Source organism: Rosa rugosa, chromosome 3, assembly GCF_958449725.1.
Source record: "Rosa rugosa chromosome 3, drRosRugo1.1, whole genome shotgun sequence".
NCBI classification, from domain to species: domain Eukaryota; kingdom Viridiplantae; phylum Streptophyta; class Magnoliopsida; order Rosales; family Rosaceae; genus Rosa; species Rosa rugosa.
This window is the reverse complement of record NC_084822.1, coordinates 12,330,402-12,351,029: the sequence shown is the minus strand read 5'-3', so window position 1 is coordinate 12,351,029 and position 20,628 is coordinate 12,330,402. Positions and strand designations below refer to the sequence as shown.

At 37.0% G+C, this 20,628-nt stretch overlaps 4 protein-coding genes across 4 annotated transcripts; 2 read left to right on the top strand and 2 right to left on the bottom strand.

The window, feature by feature from the left end:
* Window positions 1-417: 417 nt before the first annotated feature.
* LOC133739381 (uncharacterized) lies at window positions 418-1,690 on the top strand. Its single transcript, XM_062167162.1, has 3 exons — window positions 418-500; window positions 591-702; window positions 1,373-1,690. The coding sequence occupies exons 1-2, from the start codon at window positions 427-429 to the stop codon at window positions 691-693; spliced, it is 177 nt and encodes a 58-aa protein (XP_062023146.1). The 5' UTR covers window positions 418-426; the 3' UTR covers window positions 694-702; window positions 1,373-1,690.
* A 1,495-nt stretch (window positions 1,691-3,185) lies between these two features.
* On the top strand, window positions 3,186-5,617 carry LOC133737243 (probable serine/threonine-protein kinase PBL20). The gene is made up of 6 exons (XM_062164845.1): window positions 3,186-3,278; window positions 3,791-3,837; window positions 4,432-4,528; window positions 4,628-4,750; window positions 4,959-5,188; window positions 5,476-5,617. Exons 1-6 carry the CDS (start codon window positions 3,186-3,188, stop codon window positions 5,615-5,617), a joined length of 732 nt encoding a protein of 243 aa, XP_062020829.1.
* On the bottom strand, window positions 4,595-8,507 carry LOC133739380 (uncharacterized). Its single transcript, XM_062167161.1, has 5 exons — window positions 8,125-8,507; window positions 7,809-8,045; window positions 6,656-6,739; window positions 6,460-6,589; window positions 4,595-6,188 (listed from the first exon to the last, which is right to left on the bottom strand). Exons 1-5 carry the CDS (start codon window positions 8,397-8,399, stop codon window positions 5,901-5,903), a joined length of 1,014 nt encoding a protein of 337 aa, XP_062023145.1. The 5' UTR covers window positions 8,400-8,507; the 3' UTR covers window positions 4,595-5,900.
* A 1,389-nt stretch (window positions 8,508-9,896) lies between these two features.
* LOC133736359 (uncharacterized) lies at window positions 9,897-19,055 on the bottom strand. Its single transcript, XM_062163816.1, has 15 exons — window positions 18,682-19,055; window positions 17,950-18,355; window positions 17,676-17,853; window positions 17,450-17,589; window positions 16,096-16,942; window positions 15,820-15,920; window positions 15,053-15,197; window positions 14,893-14,961; window positions 14,453-14,498; window positions 13,157-13,611; window positions 12,403-12,482; window positions 12,151-12,286; window positions 11,272-11,443; window positions 10,495-10,577; window positions 9,897-10,394 (listed from the first exon to the last, which is right to left on the bottom strand). Exons 1-15 carry the CDS (start codon window positions 18,782-18,784, stop codon window positions 10,266-10,268), a joined length of 3,090 nt encoding a protein of 1,029 aa, XP_062019800.1. The 5' UTR covers window positions 18,785-19,055; the 3' UTR covers window positions 9,897-10,265.
* Window positions 19,056-20,628: the final 1,573 nt, after the last annotated feature.

Sequence of the window (20,628 nt, the reverse complement as noted above, 5' to 3'; positions counted from 1 at the left end):
ACTAATTTCACCCCTTAAAGGAACTTTATAGAATTGAAATATGGATTATAACTAAAGGAGAAACCTAGAGTAACGACATGACCTGTTTGGTTGTTGCATGTTGTTCCTCTCCACTCGCAGCAATCTCTCTCACTAATCCAAGAGACAAGAGCATTGGAGTCATCCACAAGGCCTTGTTTGTACTGGAGAAGAGCATGTCTTTCACTCTCCAAGCACATAATGATGTTGGAGCTTTAGGGTTTTGTACAGTTGGAGAACATGTTTCTCTCCTTATTCTCAAAAATAATAATAATTATAATAATAAAATCTCACATGCTTCTCTCCTTTTTGATTACCACGTGGTTGTTTTGTACTTGGGCTGGGCCCTCAACCCCAAAACTCTCTTCGCTTGTAAAGTAGAGAGAAATTTGTAAAAGGATTAAATTCATGAAAATGGAGAAAGCTTTCACTCTGGTTCAGACAATTGCCGCTGCAACTGTCTTCTCTGCCGTCTCCGGCTGGTACTTCCTTACTTTCTCTCACTTCCCGGAATTCCATTCTTTTCAGATCATAATCATAATAAATAAATTGGTTTCAATGTTGTCAATCAGGTACGGCTTCATGTTTGGAAGAGAGTCTGCTCGCAAAGAGCTTGGAAGCTTAATCGAAGACCTTCGCCGCCAGAATCCCAATTCCGATCCACCTCATTCCTGACTTCATTGGGTACTTCCATTCCCTCACTCACTCACTCGCTACCCACATAGTTATTTGTTTACTAAAGAATTCTCATTGGGTGTGTGCTTGATTGGGTTTAATGTGTGCTCTTGTTGCGGGTGAATGTAAAATTGATTCAAAACTAAAAGGGTTTCACTGTTAATGCCAAAAGCAGAGGACTTGGGTAAAAATAACAAGACTTTAGTAAAAACCCAATGCTGTAGCTCTAGGATATAATTCAGTTTACTCATCAAGCCAACCTAAGGACATGCTTCTTCTTTTTCCCTCATTGTTGAAGTTTTGAGCTCGCATTACAGGCTCAACATGAAATTGGAATCATAGTATTCTTACAGCTGATAAAGATTAGTTTGAACTTTTTTTTATTATTTTTTCTTTTAAATTTTATTCTTTGAATCATTTTTCGGTGGAATGATGTGGTGTTTGAACCTAGACAGTAGATCCTCTGCTATCCCTCCATTTTGGGTGCATGTTAATTAGTCTTTTACTGCTTTTATATATTTGGCACTCTTCTCCGCATACTTGAATTTAAATGTAAATTGAAATAGCTGCATGAAATGTCAATTCAGAATGTGAATTCTTGTTTAAGTTTGAATTTTGATTCATGTATCAAGTAGGGTTCCCTGTTTAGATTGTGACTTATTCAGGTGTTTGGGTGCAGGGTCATGGCATAAGGTGGGCAGTGTGGAAATCCCTTCATTTGTTAAAGCTTGAGAAAACATTGTCTTAAGGCCGTACTGGTAAACTCCTTCGGTCATCATCGGCTGTTTTCAGGTCAACTTACCTATCCTTGACAACGGAGTGTGCGAACCCTGTGGAGTTTAGATATTAACTTTAAAACCTTTGTATGCTGACTTGCACTGAAGATTACAACTCTCTGCTGTGACGTAGTTGTTATTCAAGATGAATAAATTAGATAATGTAGTTGCTGTTGATCATACTCTTTGGTGTTTCAAATTAATGAAGTGCATTCTGTGAATTAATTTGTCAATATTACTTGCTGTGGATCATAGAGGCTTTGCCCTGCCTGTTATGATGATAAAATAAAAACTGTAACTTGGATTTTCCATACAACGTTCTCTTTACTTTTCTGAAAGGCTAATGTTATGTTTCTGCTCTGACCTACTCTCTTGTATAGAAATATGCAACCTAGTGGCTAAGTGGTTGATTTGTATCAGCCTTTGACCTTTTGGGATTTACTTTGGTTGTTTTATCAGTAGTTGTCAACTAATTTGCTAAAACACTGAAAAAGGTATAAGTTAGTTAAATAAGCTACATAAATATTTGCATGAAGCCCTTTTTCTTCTTCATGGTAAAGATGGTAATATTGAAGGGACATTGAACTACAAGAACTAGTTTCTTGTTCATCAGCAAAAACAAGAAGTATTCTAAGTCGTGAAATTAGGGAGGTTTGAGCTGAACAGGGATGAACTGGGTTTTCCTTCCTCTGCTTCATCCTCTATATAATTCATTCAATTCCTTCATTTTCTGTTAAGGTTTTCACTTTACCAGACTTTCTGTCATTTCTCCTTGTTTTCTTTCTGGGTTTTCTCTGTTTCAGCCTTTGAGCTCTTCTTTGTTATCTCGGTGATATCAAGCTATCATTTTTACAACTTCTATTACATACCCAATTTGAGACTAGAGCCTTGAGTTTTGTTTAGAGCTTTTGTTAAGAAATGAAGTGCATCTTTCCCTTCAAATCCAAGAACAAACAAAAGGAGTCAAAATCAGCTCCAGATTTGAGAAACAAAAGTGAGTCCTTAACTCCGGTAGTAGACCGTGACTCGATCTATACCTTCACCAAGAAGCATACCAGAATTGTACAAGGAGAATGAGCAGAATTTGAAGGCTTTCTCATTCCAAGAGCTCAGGGATTCAATCAATGGCTTCAGCAGGTTACAAAAGCCCAAAAATGGCAAGGGTACTCCAATTTTGGTTGCCATAAAGAAGTTGAATCCACATAGCTTACAGGTTCCAACTCTTATCTTCATTAACTTTAAGGAACTTTAAACTGTTTGGTTAATTTTTCCATTTTTTCTGTCTGTTTTTCTTCCACTTGGTTTTTCTACATTACTACTTGGTTGGTTTTCTTACTCTTGGATGTTGAATGATTGTAATGATAGGATTGAATACTGTTATATTGTGATCTGAAAGAGTTGTCATATTGGATAGGGAATTAAAGTAGTTTGTTTTAGGGTTGAATTATTCCTAAAGAATAGTTATATATATGTTCATGTTTTGACTATACTTCTAGTAGTGGCCCTGTTCTGCATTTGTTAAATAACATATGGTTTTTAATTGATTAGTACATGTGGTTTGTTTAGTAGATTTATTGGGTCTCTGTGATTTTATATACATGGTAGTATAGCTTGTCAGTTGAACTTAGATTTTCATTGGATTTATAAGTAACACTATTCAATTCTTCCTGTATACTGCTTCAATATAATCCCCAAAAAACATGGTAGGCCAAAAACATGGTAGGCACTAGGCATAGTAGAGTGGGGAGGAAAAAGGGGCATATGGGGTTACCAACCCATCCTGTCATTCCTAATTCTTGGTCATTGGAAGTAAATAATCAATAGAGAATGTGCTAAAGTGAGTATGGCATGAAAAAGACTAAATGCGACATAATGATTTTTCTATTGAGGTTGAAAGAAATCTGAATGTCTTCTATTGATCAAGTCACGGAAATTCTGTGGTATACATTTAGTTAACGACCCTACATGTAGTTTTGTGGTATATGACAAATTTGGACCTTGGAATTAATCTGGTGCTGGAACTCTAGGAATGTGGAGAGAATATCATCATTTGCAGTGTTAGCAAGAACCAAAAGGAAAGTGAATACTAGAATTAGGCAACTGGATTTGATGTAGTGTTTCAAAACCATTACTAAAGTGAATGGTAAATAGACTTGTTTCTATTATGCAGCTACCCTTTGTCTGACAAATAGTGCTTGGATCACGAGGTTACAAATAATACTTGGTGCTGCTCATTGGCTTATCTACACGAGGGACTGGAAGTCCAGGTGAATATAGTTTTCATTTATTTGACCTATGTTTGACCATGTATTTCCTTTCAGTTTGTTTGGAATGTAGAACTACCATATCATGTGAACATACGACTCATGTATGTTATTTTGACCAATGGAATACCAAATCAGTGTGACCTGCTTAAGATAGTGTAGTATTAGAACCACGACTAATGATTGGAATGTAGCAACTACGTATTACATTATACATCTTTTACTTGTTTGGTGCATTTATAGTGGCATCTCTGGTTTTGGAACTTAAATTGTATCTGCTACTAATATAATTGCCTTCAGTTAATACATTGGTGGACACTGTCACTTCAGTCTGTCCAATATCTTGATGTATTCTGTTCTCTAAAAGCTTTAGCTGTTGGGACCCTGTGGTTGTGTCACATGGTATAAGAGTTCTTGAGTTCAAAACCTTCCAATGACATTGCACTCTATTTTGCTGTCTGGTACAAATTGAAATTGGACATAAAACTTGGGAGTAATATAAAAGAAGCATGAACTAAATTATCATTGTGTAATTTCTGCACATTAATAGGTACCCCTGTTTACTTCAACTCACTAGTCCCCTGCTCTTGTTCTTCCATTGCTGTAGCTGAAAGTCAATTAAGGGGAATATTTTAAATTCTCACTACTTGAAAATGCTTTCTGTGCTTTAATGTTAATGTTATAATACTACATCATAGATTTGGTTCAGCTCTGCTTGTCAGCTTGAAACAAAAGGCATCTTCTATTTTTGCTTCTGGCCATCAATATCCAAATGCTAGACTGTATTTAAGGATGGTAGATAATGGCTTACCTCACATGGTGATTCTTTATTTGTTTGAAGACAAGAATTTTTATATACTATGTTGAACCTTTTTTGTTGCATTGTTTGAATAGGTGATCTATCGAGATTTCAAATCTTCCAACGTGCTTTTGGATGAAGACTTTAAGCCGAAGCTCTCAGACTTTGGGCTTGCTAGAGAAGGGCCAAAGGGTGACCGTACTCATGTATCGACAGCAGTAAATAGGTAATAGATGTGGGCGGGAATCTTGTTACTAGCCCAAGTTCTTTAAGGACTCGATGTCAACTTCATTTGGAGGTTGGCAGAATCTTGTTTGAATTGCAATATTGAGAGGACAATTGGTATTAGTTATCATTCGCCTTTCTGGTTCTTTGCTTCTATTTAACAAATTCCCTGGTTCAAATTGTATTTGCTTTTGTTATCAGTTGGTAGGGACTTATGGATATGCTGCCCCAGAGTATGTTGAAACAGGCCATCTTTCCATCCATAGTGACTTATGGAGTTTTGGTGTGGTCCTGTATGAGATCCTCACTGGGAGGCGTGTGTTAGAAAGACACCAGCCAACAGCGGAGCAGAAGCTTCTTTATTGGGTTAGACAGTACCCTGCAGACAGTAAAAAGTTCAGCATGATAATAGATCCACTCCTGAGAGACCAGTATTGTATTAATGTAGCTCGGAAAATCGCCAAGTTGGCAGATAGCTGCCTGAGCAAGAATTCGAAAGGCCAGCCAACAATGAATTAGGTAGTAGAGATCTTGAAGCAAGCTATACAAGATTCACAAAAGGGTACCAATTCTGTAAATAACAATTTTGGGGCATCTGGGTCTAAATTGGGTAGAAAGAACCCCAAGTTGAGGAAATATAAGAGAGAAGCCTGTGATCAAAGGAAAGCATTATTAATAGTGTCTGCTGTGACTATATTCTATTTAAACTTTTTAACAGGTTGAGATGGTTGATTGAGTGGGTGCCTGTAATGTGCACAATAACAGATGAATCACAATTGTGGCTCGAGCATCACATGATTCTTCTGTGCGGGTTCTATGAATGGGAGCTGAGTGAAGAAAATCAGGCAACAGAAATATAGAAATACCTATTCTTTTCATTTGCAACTCAAAAGACTAGATATTACTGATAATGTCATATTGCCATGAATACGATACAATTCAGGGTAACATTTACTCCGCAAAAATATAAGCTCCGGAAAACTATAGCTGCACTGTTCCTGCTGACAAAAAGGAATACTTGTGCTCAAAAGGTGTTTGAGGCCAGACGATTTGCTTCATGTCAAACTTTCACCAGCTAGTTGATTGATGACTATTTCGTAACAAGACAGGCTTCATGTCAGTCCATCTATGATCCAGAACTATTTAGTTCTTCCTCAACCTTGTGCTCCTCCTTCTCGGCTTTCCCTTTGTCTCACCTTCAACTGAATCCCCAGCAACGGCAGCACCAGTATCATCTATGTTACCCAAATCTTTGGCATCAACACACTGAACCTCTTCCATTTCTTCTCCCCCTGTTAAGTGTGCCTCTTCTGTTTCTTGTTTCATATCATCATGCATTGATTCCTCTGCACCTGAGGTTTCTGATTTTGGTTGGGAACGACGGGTTTGAATAAGATAATGTGCCACAGACTTGTAACCCAGATTTATGACCTGATAAGTGGACATAAATTCAGACATTGGTTCCCCATGTTGAATATTGACTTGGTTTTTCCTTTCCATTTGTGTGTATGTGTGTGGCTGTGTGTGTTGTAAACTTGTAATGCATTATTTTCTCTCTTTTCTCAGAGAAAAATAGGGATACTAAGTAATGCAAGCAAATACTAAGCATTCAACTGAGAAAACAAAAGAAAAGGAGAAGAATGTAACTCAAAAAAATTGAATGACCATAAATACTTGCATGCATAAGGTTGATAGTGCTAACCTTCCTATACAGATTACCAGTGGGCTCCCACCCTTTTTCTTTACGGCAAAGACTGCAGTTGCAAATGCCCCGACAAACAGGGCAAACCCAATCAGGATTTTTGTTGGCTTCGATCACATTCTCTCCATATCTGTGTAATTCGCTATAGTTTAATACATGATCTCATTTGAAGTATAAGCAGTACAGAAAAATTCACCTCATGTATAAGCAATCTCCGCAAAACTGCCCTTGGACCAAGTCACATTTGCAGCAATGTGTATGCTGACCTAGAGTTTTCTGCCTGAAAGAAAGCATGACATGTCCAAGCAAAATTTACGAAGAGAAAGGCTACCTTTGAGTAACAACTAATTTGAAAGTTCAACAACACACGATAATTGATAGCACATTAAATATTAGCCAATATAAAAATATGGTCAAGTGCTTTTAAGAAAGACTTGAAAAGGAAAACATATTGTACTTTTGCTATAAATAAAATGGATAAGCTCCTCAATGGATCCTTAAGTCCCTTCCCAATCTCGAATCACAGAAGAAGAGTTTGTTGAGTGTATGAGAACAAAGTATACATACTCACGAATAAGATTACTGCAAGAACAAACCAATAAACTGAAAGACTCAAAGAGGGGGGGGGAATAGAAAGGAACAAATCCTAAGAGCAACAAATGTTTTGCAAAACTGAATTCAAATCAAATTCGCAATAACAAGACGGCTTTTAAAGCTACGTTATTGTCTATCCATGTAAGCAATTCAATGAATTGAAAGTTTTGGATAACCAAGTTAAAATGTATTTCTTATTGTGTATAGGTTTATTAAATAAAGCTTAAAGCCACACAGTAACGAAATAGAAATAATTCTTGGATAACTGTGTAGTAAAAAGAGGATAGAATTGGAAAATATAGATAAGTTTATGAAGCTTTCGGAAAATCCCCGAGTATAGCATCAATTTAACAAACAAAATTCAAGAATAGCATAACACATTAGATGTTAAATACAATTCAATGTAGTGCTTAAGATTTTCATGCTTAAAATTAAAGTAGCGAACACAGAAGTTTACAATTACTGTTTGAATCACAATGAAATCTTGCAGGACTCATTTTGATTCAAACAATGAGAATTTTACCCTATGCAGCATAAAGTAATCTTTCACTAGAATCGTTGCAATGTGCTTCATAGTTAGCCTACATAACTAGCACAAGAATTTTAACGTAAAATCTTGGTATGTTCAGACAATTAATACTAGCCAATCAGTATCACTCAGCCTATACTAACTCAACATTATAAAAAGACAGCCAACACAAGTTAACACAACAATAATTCATCGAAAAGCAAAGCGAGAAACCCAGATGAGCTACCTGCATTGGTGGCAAGTTTCACCCTTAACCGGATCATATATGCGCTTCCCGTCTTCTCCATACCCATCAACCGAGAGTTCCCAAGTCTCCTTACAATCCCCCAACAGCTTTTCATGCTCATCACTATAAATCTCCGGCCTTTTACCCTCCTTTATGTTAATCTCACCATTCCATGAAGACTCCCTCTTCCCTTTGGGCCTCATCTCCACATAACTCACCGGAGCCAGAGTCTTCAACCTAAAATCCAAAACCCCCAATTTATCAAAAACACCACAAATTCACAAATATCTTCAAAGCTTCGAAATTTGGGTCTTACCTAGAGGAGCGCCTTGCCGGGGAGAGAGAGGTTTTGGTCTGATCGGAAGGGTCTTTCAAAGGACGGCCGCGTTTTGAAGCGGCGGAGGGTTTGGACTTGAGCTGGAGTGAAAGGTCGAAAATGCCCAGCTTCTGCATTCGCTCCTTGTTCTCTTTGATCCGTTGGTCTCTGATTTGCTCGTAGTCCGAAACCTCTGCGGCTGCGTTGTCTCCGCTTCCGGTTTCTTCGTCGCCGTCGGCGGCGGGTTTGGGGCCTCGGGTTGTTCGGCCCACCATTTTTGGGCCGTCGGAGAGTGGAAATGAAAGGACTTTCCTTCCTCGGAACAACCCTCACAGAGTGGGTTTTGGGCGCGTGTGGAAATGTGTGAGGAGTCTCCGAGCGGGAAGGGGTTATATTGGCGGGAGTGCGCTGCCAACGAATGAAAGAGGGACACGTGGTTCGGGTACTATGTACACGGACATGGAATTTAATACCTCCAGCTTTCTCCCATATTCATGAACTCGATTATTAAAATTAATCTTCTCGATTCATTATTAGATTTTTTTTTTTTAGGGAGAATTTTCACTCAATTCTGAGTCATTCGATACTTTGAAAATTAAGTATCAAATAATCATTTTGATCACTCAACTATTACTCTATCAATCACTTTAGTTACTTTACTAAATTTTCTGTAAAAATCTCAGTTAAATAGACCATATTTTTGTAAATTTGCATTTTTAAGAGAGTAATTTTATTAAAATCTCACTTTAATCACTTCTCTCAATTATTCAAGTTCAGACTTCTCAATTTTTCACAATTTGTTGGACGAAAATATCCTTAATATTATAGCAAATAAAGTTTTTTTTAATGATAAAATTAATGGAATATCTAAAGTGAACAACAAAGTTAAAGTTGAGTGACCGTTTGTGCTACTCTCTCCTTTCTTTTAGATATTATTAAATTTCATTAATCAAGTCCAGACACAACCCCTACCGAACAATAATTTCCTCACGGTTCTTTTTAGTACTTCAAATATTTTCAAGGTATGAAACTCTTTCTTTTAAATATTATTAAATTTCATTAATCAAGTCCAGACACAACCCCTACCGAACTATAATTTCCTCACAGTTCTTTTTAGTACTTCAAATATTTTCAAGGTATGAAACTTTAAATCTTTTGATGTCATATTAATTTTGAGTGTCAATAGAAATTTCAGTATATTTCTATCAATATTGATTCCCTTGATAAAAATATATTTGGGATATTTGAGATATCCATATGAAAAAATTACGCAATCTTCAAGTTTCAAAAAATTTAGACTTTTGAATCATCTTCTTTGCCCCCTACATGTTTTCACATATTTCTGTCGAACTTAATTCAATCATGGACTCATGGTGGGGTTTAGTTGATCAAGCGAAAAGAAGAAATGTATCTTATTAGTTTGGTGTCCTAAACACCCTTCAAAAGACAGTTTGGTGTCCCTCTCATTAGTTTTGCTTCTACATCATTAGTTAACGTTTGACCATGAAGGGTTGACTCGCATTGAAAAGAAATATATCGAGAGTTTGAAGATCGTACATGAAAAGGCATCTATAACAAGTGTGAGAATCCATGTAAATCACAGCCAAAGAATCCATGAAAAGGCATCGAGCTTCTACTGCTTGATGTGCTTGCTTTCTTTTTTTCTTTTGGCAAGAAACTGTCTTAGTTGCAGCATCGTTTAAGGAATGGGTTTTGATCGATGACTCTGACTACACAACATTAATAAGAAAATAATATGGAGACAAAGTAGATGAATATTTGACAGTGAAAAACTGCTGATTGCATTTCTTCATTCTGCAACATTAAAGCAAAACCCCACAAGATATACACAAAAAAGACAGATGCCTGTACACCCTCTCCCTACCATCTACATTTTTGTACAGTTGAAATGCCAGACAGTGAAGCTACTTCTCACATTTCCAAAAGAATTTTGTAAATTTTGAGGTCATGGTTCCTGCTAATCACTAAAACGAAGACCACAGGCAATGCCACGAAAATCGAATCTTCTTTGTCCCATCTACCTCGGTAAGATACGTACCAGGGTATCTTTTGAGATTTGTGATCACGGGAAAGAAAACCAGCGACAACCAAGTTGAAGTATGCAGCGAGTATATACTAGTTCACCGTACAGTTTGATCGATGTGCGTCTTCTCGTGAATATCAACAATAAGATCCCGTAGCTCAGGGAATATTGACACAAGACATAACTCAAGTATCGCATATGCAAGTTGCTTCACGCATATAGTAGACTGGACCACACAATAATTCACAATCAACTTCTTGTTATTGTACAAAGCATACTAAGCAAACTAATTTGCACCAGTAGTCGGAAGAGGATAAGAGACTAACCTGAGTGAAATAATAAATATCTCTTGCACAACGTCTGTACTGCTTATATCCGACTAAGCTGACTAAGGCTGTTGGAGCTCCATCTGTCAGAATTTGAGATTAGTTTTGTTCTTTTCCACGGTACTAGTCACAGTAAATTTTCAGATGGACACAAATAGCTCTGCTCTTCACACTAATCAAACATATCTTCCTGTATGTATGCTTGCATCTACATGCATATAAATCAAATGGCAGAAGATTCTGATCCATATAGAATAGATATTCCAATTCTTTTAAATCCTCATTTTAATTCACATGTGAGTTCACATGAGTGATGGTTAACCTATTTCAACAGCAAATTCCTACTTACTTAAGTTTGGTTTTAGTGTATTATGACATTTTACAAGAAAAAATGAACTCTCAATTCTACAACTCTTAAGAGTTTACTGTGAAGTGTTATGTATACCAGGAAGTCTTGTTAAATCGGCATGTAATTTATGCCATTGTTAGCCCCAAAAAAAGAATTAAATAAAAATATAAAAAAAGCGCAAACACAAAAATAGACATACAAACTTGTAACAAAAAAGCAGACATACAAACACAGAATCTACACACACACCCACACATATATTCATAGTACTTTCTTTTACCACCCCAATTGAACAGAGAATATAGTTTACTTGAGGCACTTTTAGAACATGGATCATTGGCTAATGAAAAAACAAGGCAACAACATCAAAATTTATCTAAAACAAATAGGAACATTGACCATCAAAGAACTGGTCCCAAATTACTCACCAAAGAGCAGTTTCTTCAGATCACTAGCTCTCCGAGCAGCCTCAAGCTGCTGCTCAAAAGAACCTGGTTTACCAACCTTACTGCCACCAAATTGGTTCGTAGTTGGAAGAGAGTTTTGTTCGTCTTTAGCATTACCAACCTTAAGGAAGAATGTGCCATTGGGCCATAGAACCTACACGAGATAGGAAAATAAAATACATCACACAGGAGTATAATAAATCCCTCACATTAATTATAAACAGAATTTCTACAACGTCCAACACAGAAAGTCATGAAGAAATAGAAACCAAGAAAAAAACCAAGAAGATATAAACCTTCGTATATGATTGTATATTTGTATGCAGATAGTAAATTAAAAATGAAAACGTTTAGTATGCAGTTCTACTTTTTACTGCTCAACAAAAGTATTTATGTGATAGATACAAGAATGAATATCAAACGTTGAACCCTTTAGCAATCCCATATCACACAAAATATTAATGTAGATATGGAATAAGGTAGAGGTTGGACTGCACACATATTTCAGGAACCGACTGTGGACTGCCAGGCAAAAGTGACTCTACTTGCAGCTATTTCAGGATATGTGATTGACAATAAGCAAAATGGTTTTAAGATTGCGTGACATTCATATAATTATTGCTCTAAATAATTATTTAAAGATTAGACTGAATGTGGTTAATTGCACGGTTGCTTAGTGTAAGTTGCAGCTTGCAAAATTTCAGTAAAAGGCAGATGTATATAATTTTAATCCCTTGGGATTAGCTGAAATGGTGAGGGGGTGGAAAATAGGTTAGGAACAAAGGATTCAATTCCTTCCTATGTAAGAGGAAACAAACAAAAAAAAAAATTAATAATGTGTATCAGGCCAGCAGTCCTTACATCTTGAAGCCATCGAATTCCTGAAGCTATAATATCCTCCCTCCGAAGCAATTGAATATGCCTCAAGAGCCAGTCATCAATAGCGTCTTCCATCATCAACTGTAGTATTTGTTTTGACATCCAAAACACTTGTCTTCTGCATAAGCAAAAATAAGCATGTTATGACAGATCAATCGTTTACTGTCTCTATTAAAAAAAAAATAAAAAAAAAAATAAAAACATGTTCAAGTTTTATTATACTGGACAACTCACCTTAGCCATCCCCTTCTCTTAAGCTGAAATACCTTGTCCACTAGATTCAACAGAGGTACACTAACATTGGGTGGAGTCCACTGAGAGAAACCAAATTGTAACATCCATATTAGACATAATCATAGACATCCAAGTTATTGTCCTACTAAACATGTCACCAATGGAGAAATCAGCTAAGTATGGACGAGCTGAAAGTACCTAGGGGAACAGCACTACTTTCATGAGAAACACAACCTAGGAGAATCAGATACCTAATGAGGTATAGGTAAAAACACAATGAGCAAAGTCCAGAGCCTACTAACCTAACTATTCCTAAAAAATTGAGTAAGATACAAACGTCCTTTTTCAGTTTTTCTAAAATACTTCAAGTGGTAGGATAAATTCTTCTAGAACAGTCAGTTATATCCAAAGCTATATTCTCCGGTACATCTTCCATCATCTAAATTCTAAAGAATTTCAGCATACATGCATCCAACTCTTGTAAGAATTCTGAGACAGGTAGCGGACTAATCAATTAGTGATACTAACTTTCCACCGAGACGCTTCTTAAAATGACAATGACCAAATTCTTTATCTAGTCTTTACTTAGCAGTTAGCACTAGCGGGCTACATGATAAAACAGATTTAACAACCAAAAAGAAATTATATGTTGCATTGATTGCAACTAACTAAAGTATTTGAGGTTACACCAAGTATCATGACAGGGAACATATAGACGCACAAAGAGAAGGAACTAAGATGAAAATAACAATACCTCAGGTGGCATTCCAACTGGATCCTCCAGTTCCAAAGGATTGAAGGTTACTGGACCAATTGCTCTAGGAAAGACATCATTGCCACCCCCAGATTCCACAACCACTTTCTTCTGCAACCCTAAGCTTCTCGAATGTTTAATCCAAGGTTGTCCGCCCTTAAAGTCCAATTCATTGTCTGAATGCCACCCACTATCCTGCGCATTAGATCTGAATTCCACAGGGTCACAACTTTGATCATTTTCGGCAGGCTCATTATCAGAAAAGCTACTCAGTGTTTCCCCTGTATTTTGCCTAGAAACATTTTCACTTGTCTCTTCGGCATTCCAGGACAAGTTCAACACAGGAATTGAAGATGAGCCCTCAGAAGTGGATGGACCAACAACGGCACGCATTAAGCCATCTGAAACCCCTTTGAACTGGCGAACAATGTCGTCCACAGCATCATCCACATTCACTGATCGATTATAAAGTCACAAGGAACAATAAGAAAAAATGAGAATGGCTATAACATTAAATAAAGCATCCAGATCAAGATAAATTTTGAAGGCGATAAATCACAATTTCCCATGGTCCTCTAGCGGCTTCTAGAATGTTAAAACAAAAGAGGCCCTACTGGCAGTCTTTAACATGTAGCTTTCTAATAAACTCTCTCAAATTATCCACCACCGCAGAAAAGCAGTTAAAAATTTGAGTTATTACTTTTCTAATATAACTTATATAAGAAACATAAACTTTATTAGAAACAAGAAAAGTGAAGTAGCAAGGAAGGAGGCTACCAAAAAAAGCAAGTAAAACAAAGGCCTTATTGCAAAAACTACAGAACTGCTAAATACAGCAGAAAAGGAAAAAAAAAACACAATGATTCCTACTGGACATGGATAGAACCACCATCTAAGTTGTTAGTAATTTTATACCCACTACAGACCACCCATCATAAAGTAACTTGGAACTTGTCAACTGTTTTGTCCTTGGGGTCGTCTCTCTCAAATTCTTCAAGTGTCCCAGGCTTGCAACATTATTTACATTTATTTTTCTTTATCTTCTTTGGTTACAACTTTCTATACAATTTTAGTAACTCTTAATGCTTAGTTATAAAAAAATAAAAGAAATTGTCAACAAACATCTAATGCAGCTAGTACAAAGAGACAGTATCCACCGTTCCTAAAACTGAAAAGCAATAGTTTAAAGAACCAAGAAGTGATAACGTTCAAACCAAAATATGCGGGTGGTAAGCAAGGCACCAAAACTATCAACAGCAAAGACGCAAAAGCCAACAAAAAAAAAAAACCACGTACCTGCAAGAGTTCTCATCACTGAGGGAGATTTTCCAAATGAGTAATTCTAAAACCCAAAAAAACAAAAAAGGAAAGAATAGTTTAGTAAATTCAGATGACATGCAGACTGCATTTAAGACGAAGATAAATAGTTTAGAAAATTCAGATGAGATTCAACTAGGTCTTCATCGGACTGGCTTTTGGCTTTTGTTCTGTTGTCAATATCATATATTGCAGAAAGGCTAAGTACTTGTCCTATGCGTATCTTTTTCTTCTTCTTTTTTTTTTAAATACTGGCAAACATTGGACTATTTTCAACTAATCCTTCAACTCCCAGGTTCTCTTTGTCAGAGTTTTATGAAATGCAAGCATCAAGGCTTAACTATAGTTAAAAGCATATGCACCAAACATGTAGGTGCAACTGAGGCCTAACATTAAAATACACTTAAGAAGATGAATACCTTCGAGGTAGCACTTAAAAAATCCCAAACTTCATGCTGTTCAGCAACGTTCGCTATTGACAAAAGATCCTGTAAATACAGTATAGTTAAAGCAGAGGAATATTTGGAATGGGGGGATGGGGGAGGGAAGAGAGATATTCAGTAAGAATCTACATCATACCTGGAGATATCTGTCAAGCTGGATACATCGCTGATGAACAAAAGCATCCTCTGTGCTTGATGAGAATATCCTTTTGGGGGGCAAATGTAAGGTGTAATTTGGAATTTCTTTGAGATGGCGGTGTAGTCGCTCAAAATTCCTATATCTGTAGATAGAGTTGAAGAATTAAAGAGATAAACCAGCAGAAAAAAAAAATGAATATATATATATATATATGGAGCAGGTAATCCTGAATTGGAGACTTCAGTAACTGTTTTAACACAAGCACAACACACATTATTTTTTCTATTATTGTTGTCTAAAAATGATGTCTCCATTTGAGAAAAATTGGGAAACCACCCCACAATGTTGTCCAATAATCTGAACCGCCTATTTTCTAGGTTCTCCTTCCAGTTATTCCTACAAATTCGAAAAATTCTCTAACCACTTAATTATGATTGCTGTCAACTAGACAGACGACCACAGTATTTTCAATAATATATACATTTTCATCATGATAATCAAATGATTAAATGATCTAATTTGATTAAATTTTTGCATGGAGCATAGTTGAATGGAAACATACAAAATGAACAGTACAAATCCAAGGGGCCACAACAATGTGGTCCTTGCATGTCTTAGAAGAGAACATCTTCATTACCACATTTCTGAACTGTGTGTATGAATAATTAACGAAAATTAAATAAAAATAAAAATAAAAAGTAATGGTGTTATAATAATATAATTGAGAACTCCTGTTCTCATAATGATATAGATGAGATCACAACCTTCGTTTCACAAACCAAGTTCTGTTTTCTGCATCTGTCACTGCAATTGAATAAACTGCAAAAGATTTTGACCCAAGTTTCTCAAAGTATGCTCCCATAACCTGTACAGACATATTGGATAAAAAATCAGTTTTGGATTTAAAATAAACTGTGTAATACAATAATTCAGCACTTGAAGAGCTGAAAAAAAAAAAAATTCAATCTTGAATTCGTAAGATTACTGCTAGGACAGTCAGGAATTTTCATATTCCAAAATTTCACAGAAGGAATGCTTACCCGGCATCTGAGCTTGGGAACTTGTCCCACACTGCGGACTACCATATCTGAGGCACTCTTACCAAAATGCCCTTCTACATGCCTGCCAAATTCAGGACTATAGAACTCTGAAATGATGGAACCTCCACCTTGTGTCGAAGCTTTTTTTGTGTCAGGCTGTATTTTCAAAGCAGAAGTGCTATTTGATCGCTTGAGGCTACTTTTAACTCCATTAGCAGCATGATCTCTATCGTCATCCGACTCATCAACAAGATGCCCTTCCTTAGAAATTGATTCCTTGTTGACATCTGAAGAGAACCGCAACTCCTTTTTAGTCGCATCACTAAAATGGGTGTCAAAACTTGCCCCCTGGGTTAGATTTAAAATAGATCTATCTTCCTCTCCTGTAGAAATATCATGCCTGTTAGCTATCATTTCATTCCCCAACTTTTTTGCAGGTACATCACCATGCGCTCCTGAACCCTTTGGTACAGGTTCCTGAACTCCTGTTATTTTTCTCTTGTGTTCTTTCTTTTTATAGTTTCTTCCTTTTGTCCACATGTTTTCTAGATTTTCAGGAGTAAGAACTTCAGTCCTTCTCTGTGTCACAGCCTCCAACCCTCGTGCCCAAACAGCAGGCTGCGACTGCAAAGGATCTTCCTGGAATGTGTTATAGTCCGAGGATGCTTCTCCCTGATTTTCAATTTTAGCCAAGGTCATATCAGTCCTCTGATTAAAGGTAGCATATTTCCTCAGCGGAGAATCATGATCATATACGCCCCCTGCAGTAGACTGGTCCCCATCTGCCTCTTTAAAGATATAATCTTTAACAATTTCCAAAGCATATTCAATCAACTCATTGATGTACCTGATTAAAGAGAAATTGGGAGTTAAAATGCCTATAACTGTGTGAGGAGAGGAGGCTGTACGGTTATATAACATCTTCCTATGAGATTGGAGACACATTTCAACATTACAGTCTAGTACACATATTTCCCCACCAAAATGATTCAGTATTCCTGAGCCTATTTCATGAAGGAAAAAATATATATATATATATGTGATCATATATAAAATAATACTAATCATAACACTGATAATATTAATTATTATGATTATTATATAACCAATACAAGAATTCCCCCCCCCCCCCCCCCCCCCTTTTTTGAAAGGGACGAATACAAGACTTGAATTCAGCTTTTTTCACATTGTGATGCTTTTGAATAGTTTTATAAGGCAATCCCTCTTACGACAGTAAAACCCTTACCCATAGTTTCATATGGCAATCCATCAAATGCCAATAATACCCCAAAACACAGAGAATAAAGAAAAAGAATGGCAATGGAAAAGTTGAATGAAATAGTCATTAACATACCCAGGGCTTGCGAAATTCATAACAGGTTCAATTACCAAGCTTGTTAATAGTTCTCTGGCAATGGATCGAACCACCGGACATTGAGCTTCTCGTGGTCTGAGCACCACTGCTATCACTCCACCCATTAGCCGCTGAAGAAACTGTAGAAGATACAAAGTATTAACCTGAATCCAACATATAAGATCGAAATAGATAACTTAATTCTATAAAAACACTCCACTCACACCTTGTACTCACTCTCAGGTGATATCAACGCAGGATGGAGCTCCTTTGAAGCCATAAGATGATGTTTCAACCTTTCATCTCTCTCCTCTGAAGACAACGTTTTCATAACATCAACACCTATAGCAGCTTGGTTTCTTCTGAAAAGCTCTAAATGATCTCCTATTAAATCTAATATATCCCTGAAACAATAGGCAGTCGTTATTTATGCTGCTTTACTGATAGAAGCCTCTTAACAGCTTGCAACTAGTTGAATTCTACTGAAGAGAGAAGGTTACCTTGTTAGCAAATCAACAAGGTTTATCTCTTTAGCTCTTCCTGATACTTCACCAAGAGCATCCATGATAATTGCGCGTATTTGATCCGGAGCCTCCTTGTCCGGTGTTATATCCGAATACCATAAATCAGTCACAAAATCCTTCAAAATTTTGTCAATGAAATCTCTCATTGCATCCTCTACGATCGGAGAACCAATTTTCCTTTTCCATTTTGGCGGTGGCAATGAAGTAGAAAGGCGTGAGTCGTTCACAGACAACTGTTTCTTCTCCAAATGAGACAAATATGATTTCGGACGAACAGGCTTTTGAACCTTCCAGTGAAATTGCACCTCATTTAATAGCATGCGTAATACCGCGACCAGTAAGATTGCTATGGGCAGATTCATCCACATCGATTTGCTTGTATCTGCAATCAATGACAATATAAGGTGAAAAGAGCATCATTTTCAAGTTAATCAAGCAGTTTTCACAACACCTGCATTGGATAACCTCCCATAATTTTAACCTCCATTGTTCACACCTAAAATCTACAACTGTTAATAAACATATGATTCAAACATTGAATTATAATCCAATTCATTTTCGAAACTTTTCTCGCAAGCAAAAAACTTAAGAGTTATCACTAAGCTGCTGATTCCTAATCATCAAAAACTCCCAAAAAAAAAAAAAAGCAACAATTTTTCAAACTACACCAAAATTCGTAACAAATTGCATAAAATTGAAGTGGCTTACGCGTCAAGAAGTAGGAAACAGCGAAGACAAACAGCGCCCACCAAACGAATCGAAGCTGAACCTCCTCGATCAGATCCTCTACACTCCTTATCGCCCTCTTCATCTTCCCTAAACCCTAAAATTCCACTTCCAATTCGCTAAATTTCCAAACGATTTCCGCCTCACACCTGATCAAATTAAAGACTACCGAGTCAAATTCGGCAACTCCAGAACCTTCAACGTCACGCAAGATCGAAGCTGGTGGACCCTGAAACCCTCGAAAAGGGGCCACCACAGCTCTGAGCAAATTCGCTTTCGGGACCAAACCGAGGTAGAAGAAGAAGAAAGAAAGGAGAAGATTATCTGGGACTTGTTACTTCCTTTAATTTTTGGGCTTTTTTTTTTAATTTAAACGTTTATTTTTTTCTTTTTTTATAAAAAAGTTTGTATGTATTTGAGTATGAGCTGGTGTTTTCCACGTTTTACTTCATGGTTAGTTGATTAATCAAAGAGATTAAGCAGCAATTATTGCTAAAAAAATGTGTTTGTTTTCTATTTTTTGTTTTGCTTAATACATGGAGATGTGTGGGAACATTGTACACAAAAGTGAGTTGTCTCCATGAGAAAAGGAAAAAAAGGTGATCTGTCTCCAAGCGACTTGGCTTATTATCTTTTCAGTTTTTGACTTTTTGTAATTACAGTTTTGGCTTTGTTTTTGCAACTTCTATGGATCAATAAAGTTAGAGTAATTCCAAAGATCAGAATCAGACCATATTAGTGTGGAAAATTATTGTATGATTTTAGACTACAATAAAATACACGTGAGCTAATGTGATTGGTTTATGTAGAAAGTAGTTAATACTAATTGGTTGCTTTAAGATAATTTTTTTGTCTTTTCCACTCAATCCCGATCGAATCTCAGGTTGAGTGGGTTGGATGGCCGGATAGGCAGCGGTGCTTGGCAAGGGATGGATGGGGACAGGCGGGTCGGAGGGAGGAGATGGAGGTTTAGCGTTGTTGCAACTATGGCGTCAAGCTGTGTTTCTGGTTTTTCATCTTCTTTGCTAGTGTTTTGGTTGCCTGGGTTCAGATCGGTTGGCGATCTGCCTGTTAGGGTGGCTGGGCTTTGGACGGAGGTAGGGACAAGGCAGAGGCGCGGAGATGGTGGCGCTGTGGTGGTGGCGGCGTTAGTGGGGCTGAGGTGTCGGGTTGGGCTGGAATCCTGTTTGTTCCTTGCTGAGCCTAATGGTTATTGGGTCTGGGCTTGGCCTGTGGCTCTAAATTTATTTTCATTTATTTTTATTGTTATTTTTATTTACTTACTTGTAGCTTTATGCTAGCAATAATCCCCTATCACTTAGTGGTAGGGCGACGTGGGTTTGGACCCAGCATACACCTTCAGTGTGCCATGTCTGGCCTAGAGAGGCAGCGAGCTGTTTACGTCAAATGGACGCAATCTCCTAGGGGCAGGATGAAATTCAATGTCGCCGGATATTTCTCCATGCGGCAACATATTAGGAAAGTTGTGATATTTGTAATGATGCTTCTTCGTTATAGAGTAATCTTTCCGTTATGTCACCGCTTTGTTAAAGTAAATAGAGTAGCTATTTGTGCACTCTTTGCTAATTGGTGCTTGTCAGAATACATAGACTTAGTGGAGACTCCCGATATTATTTCAGGATATTCTCTTTATGCTTATGCTCATTGTAATCAGGAGTTCAGGCTCTACGTCCCCCCCCCCCCCCTTGTATTCTGCAATTTCATTAATCAAGGCTTGAGGGCAGCCGCACCAGCCCCTTTCAAAAAAAAAAAAAAAAAACGTTATATTCTACTGTCACTTTGGTTAATTTTTTTTTCTATCTTGTTAAGTTTTATTTTTATTAATTCTTTTTTTTCTTTTTTTGAGTAAACGATTCATAACATTCATTCAAAAACCAAAACGACACTTACAAATACTTCCTCTGCTCA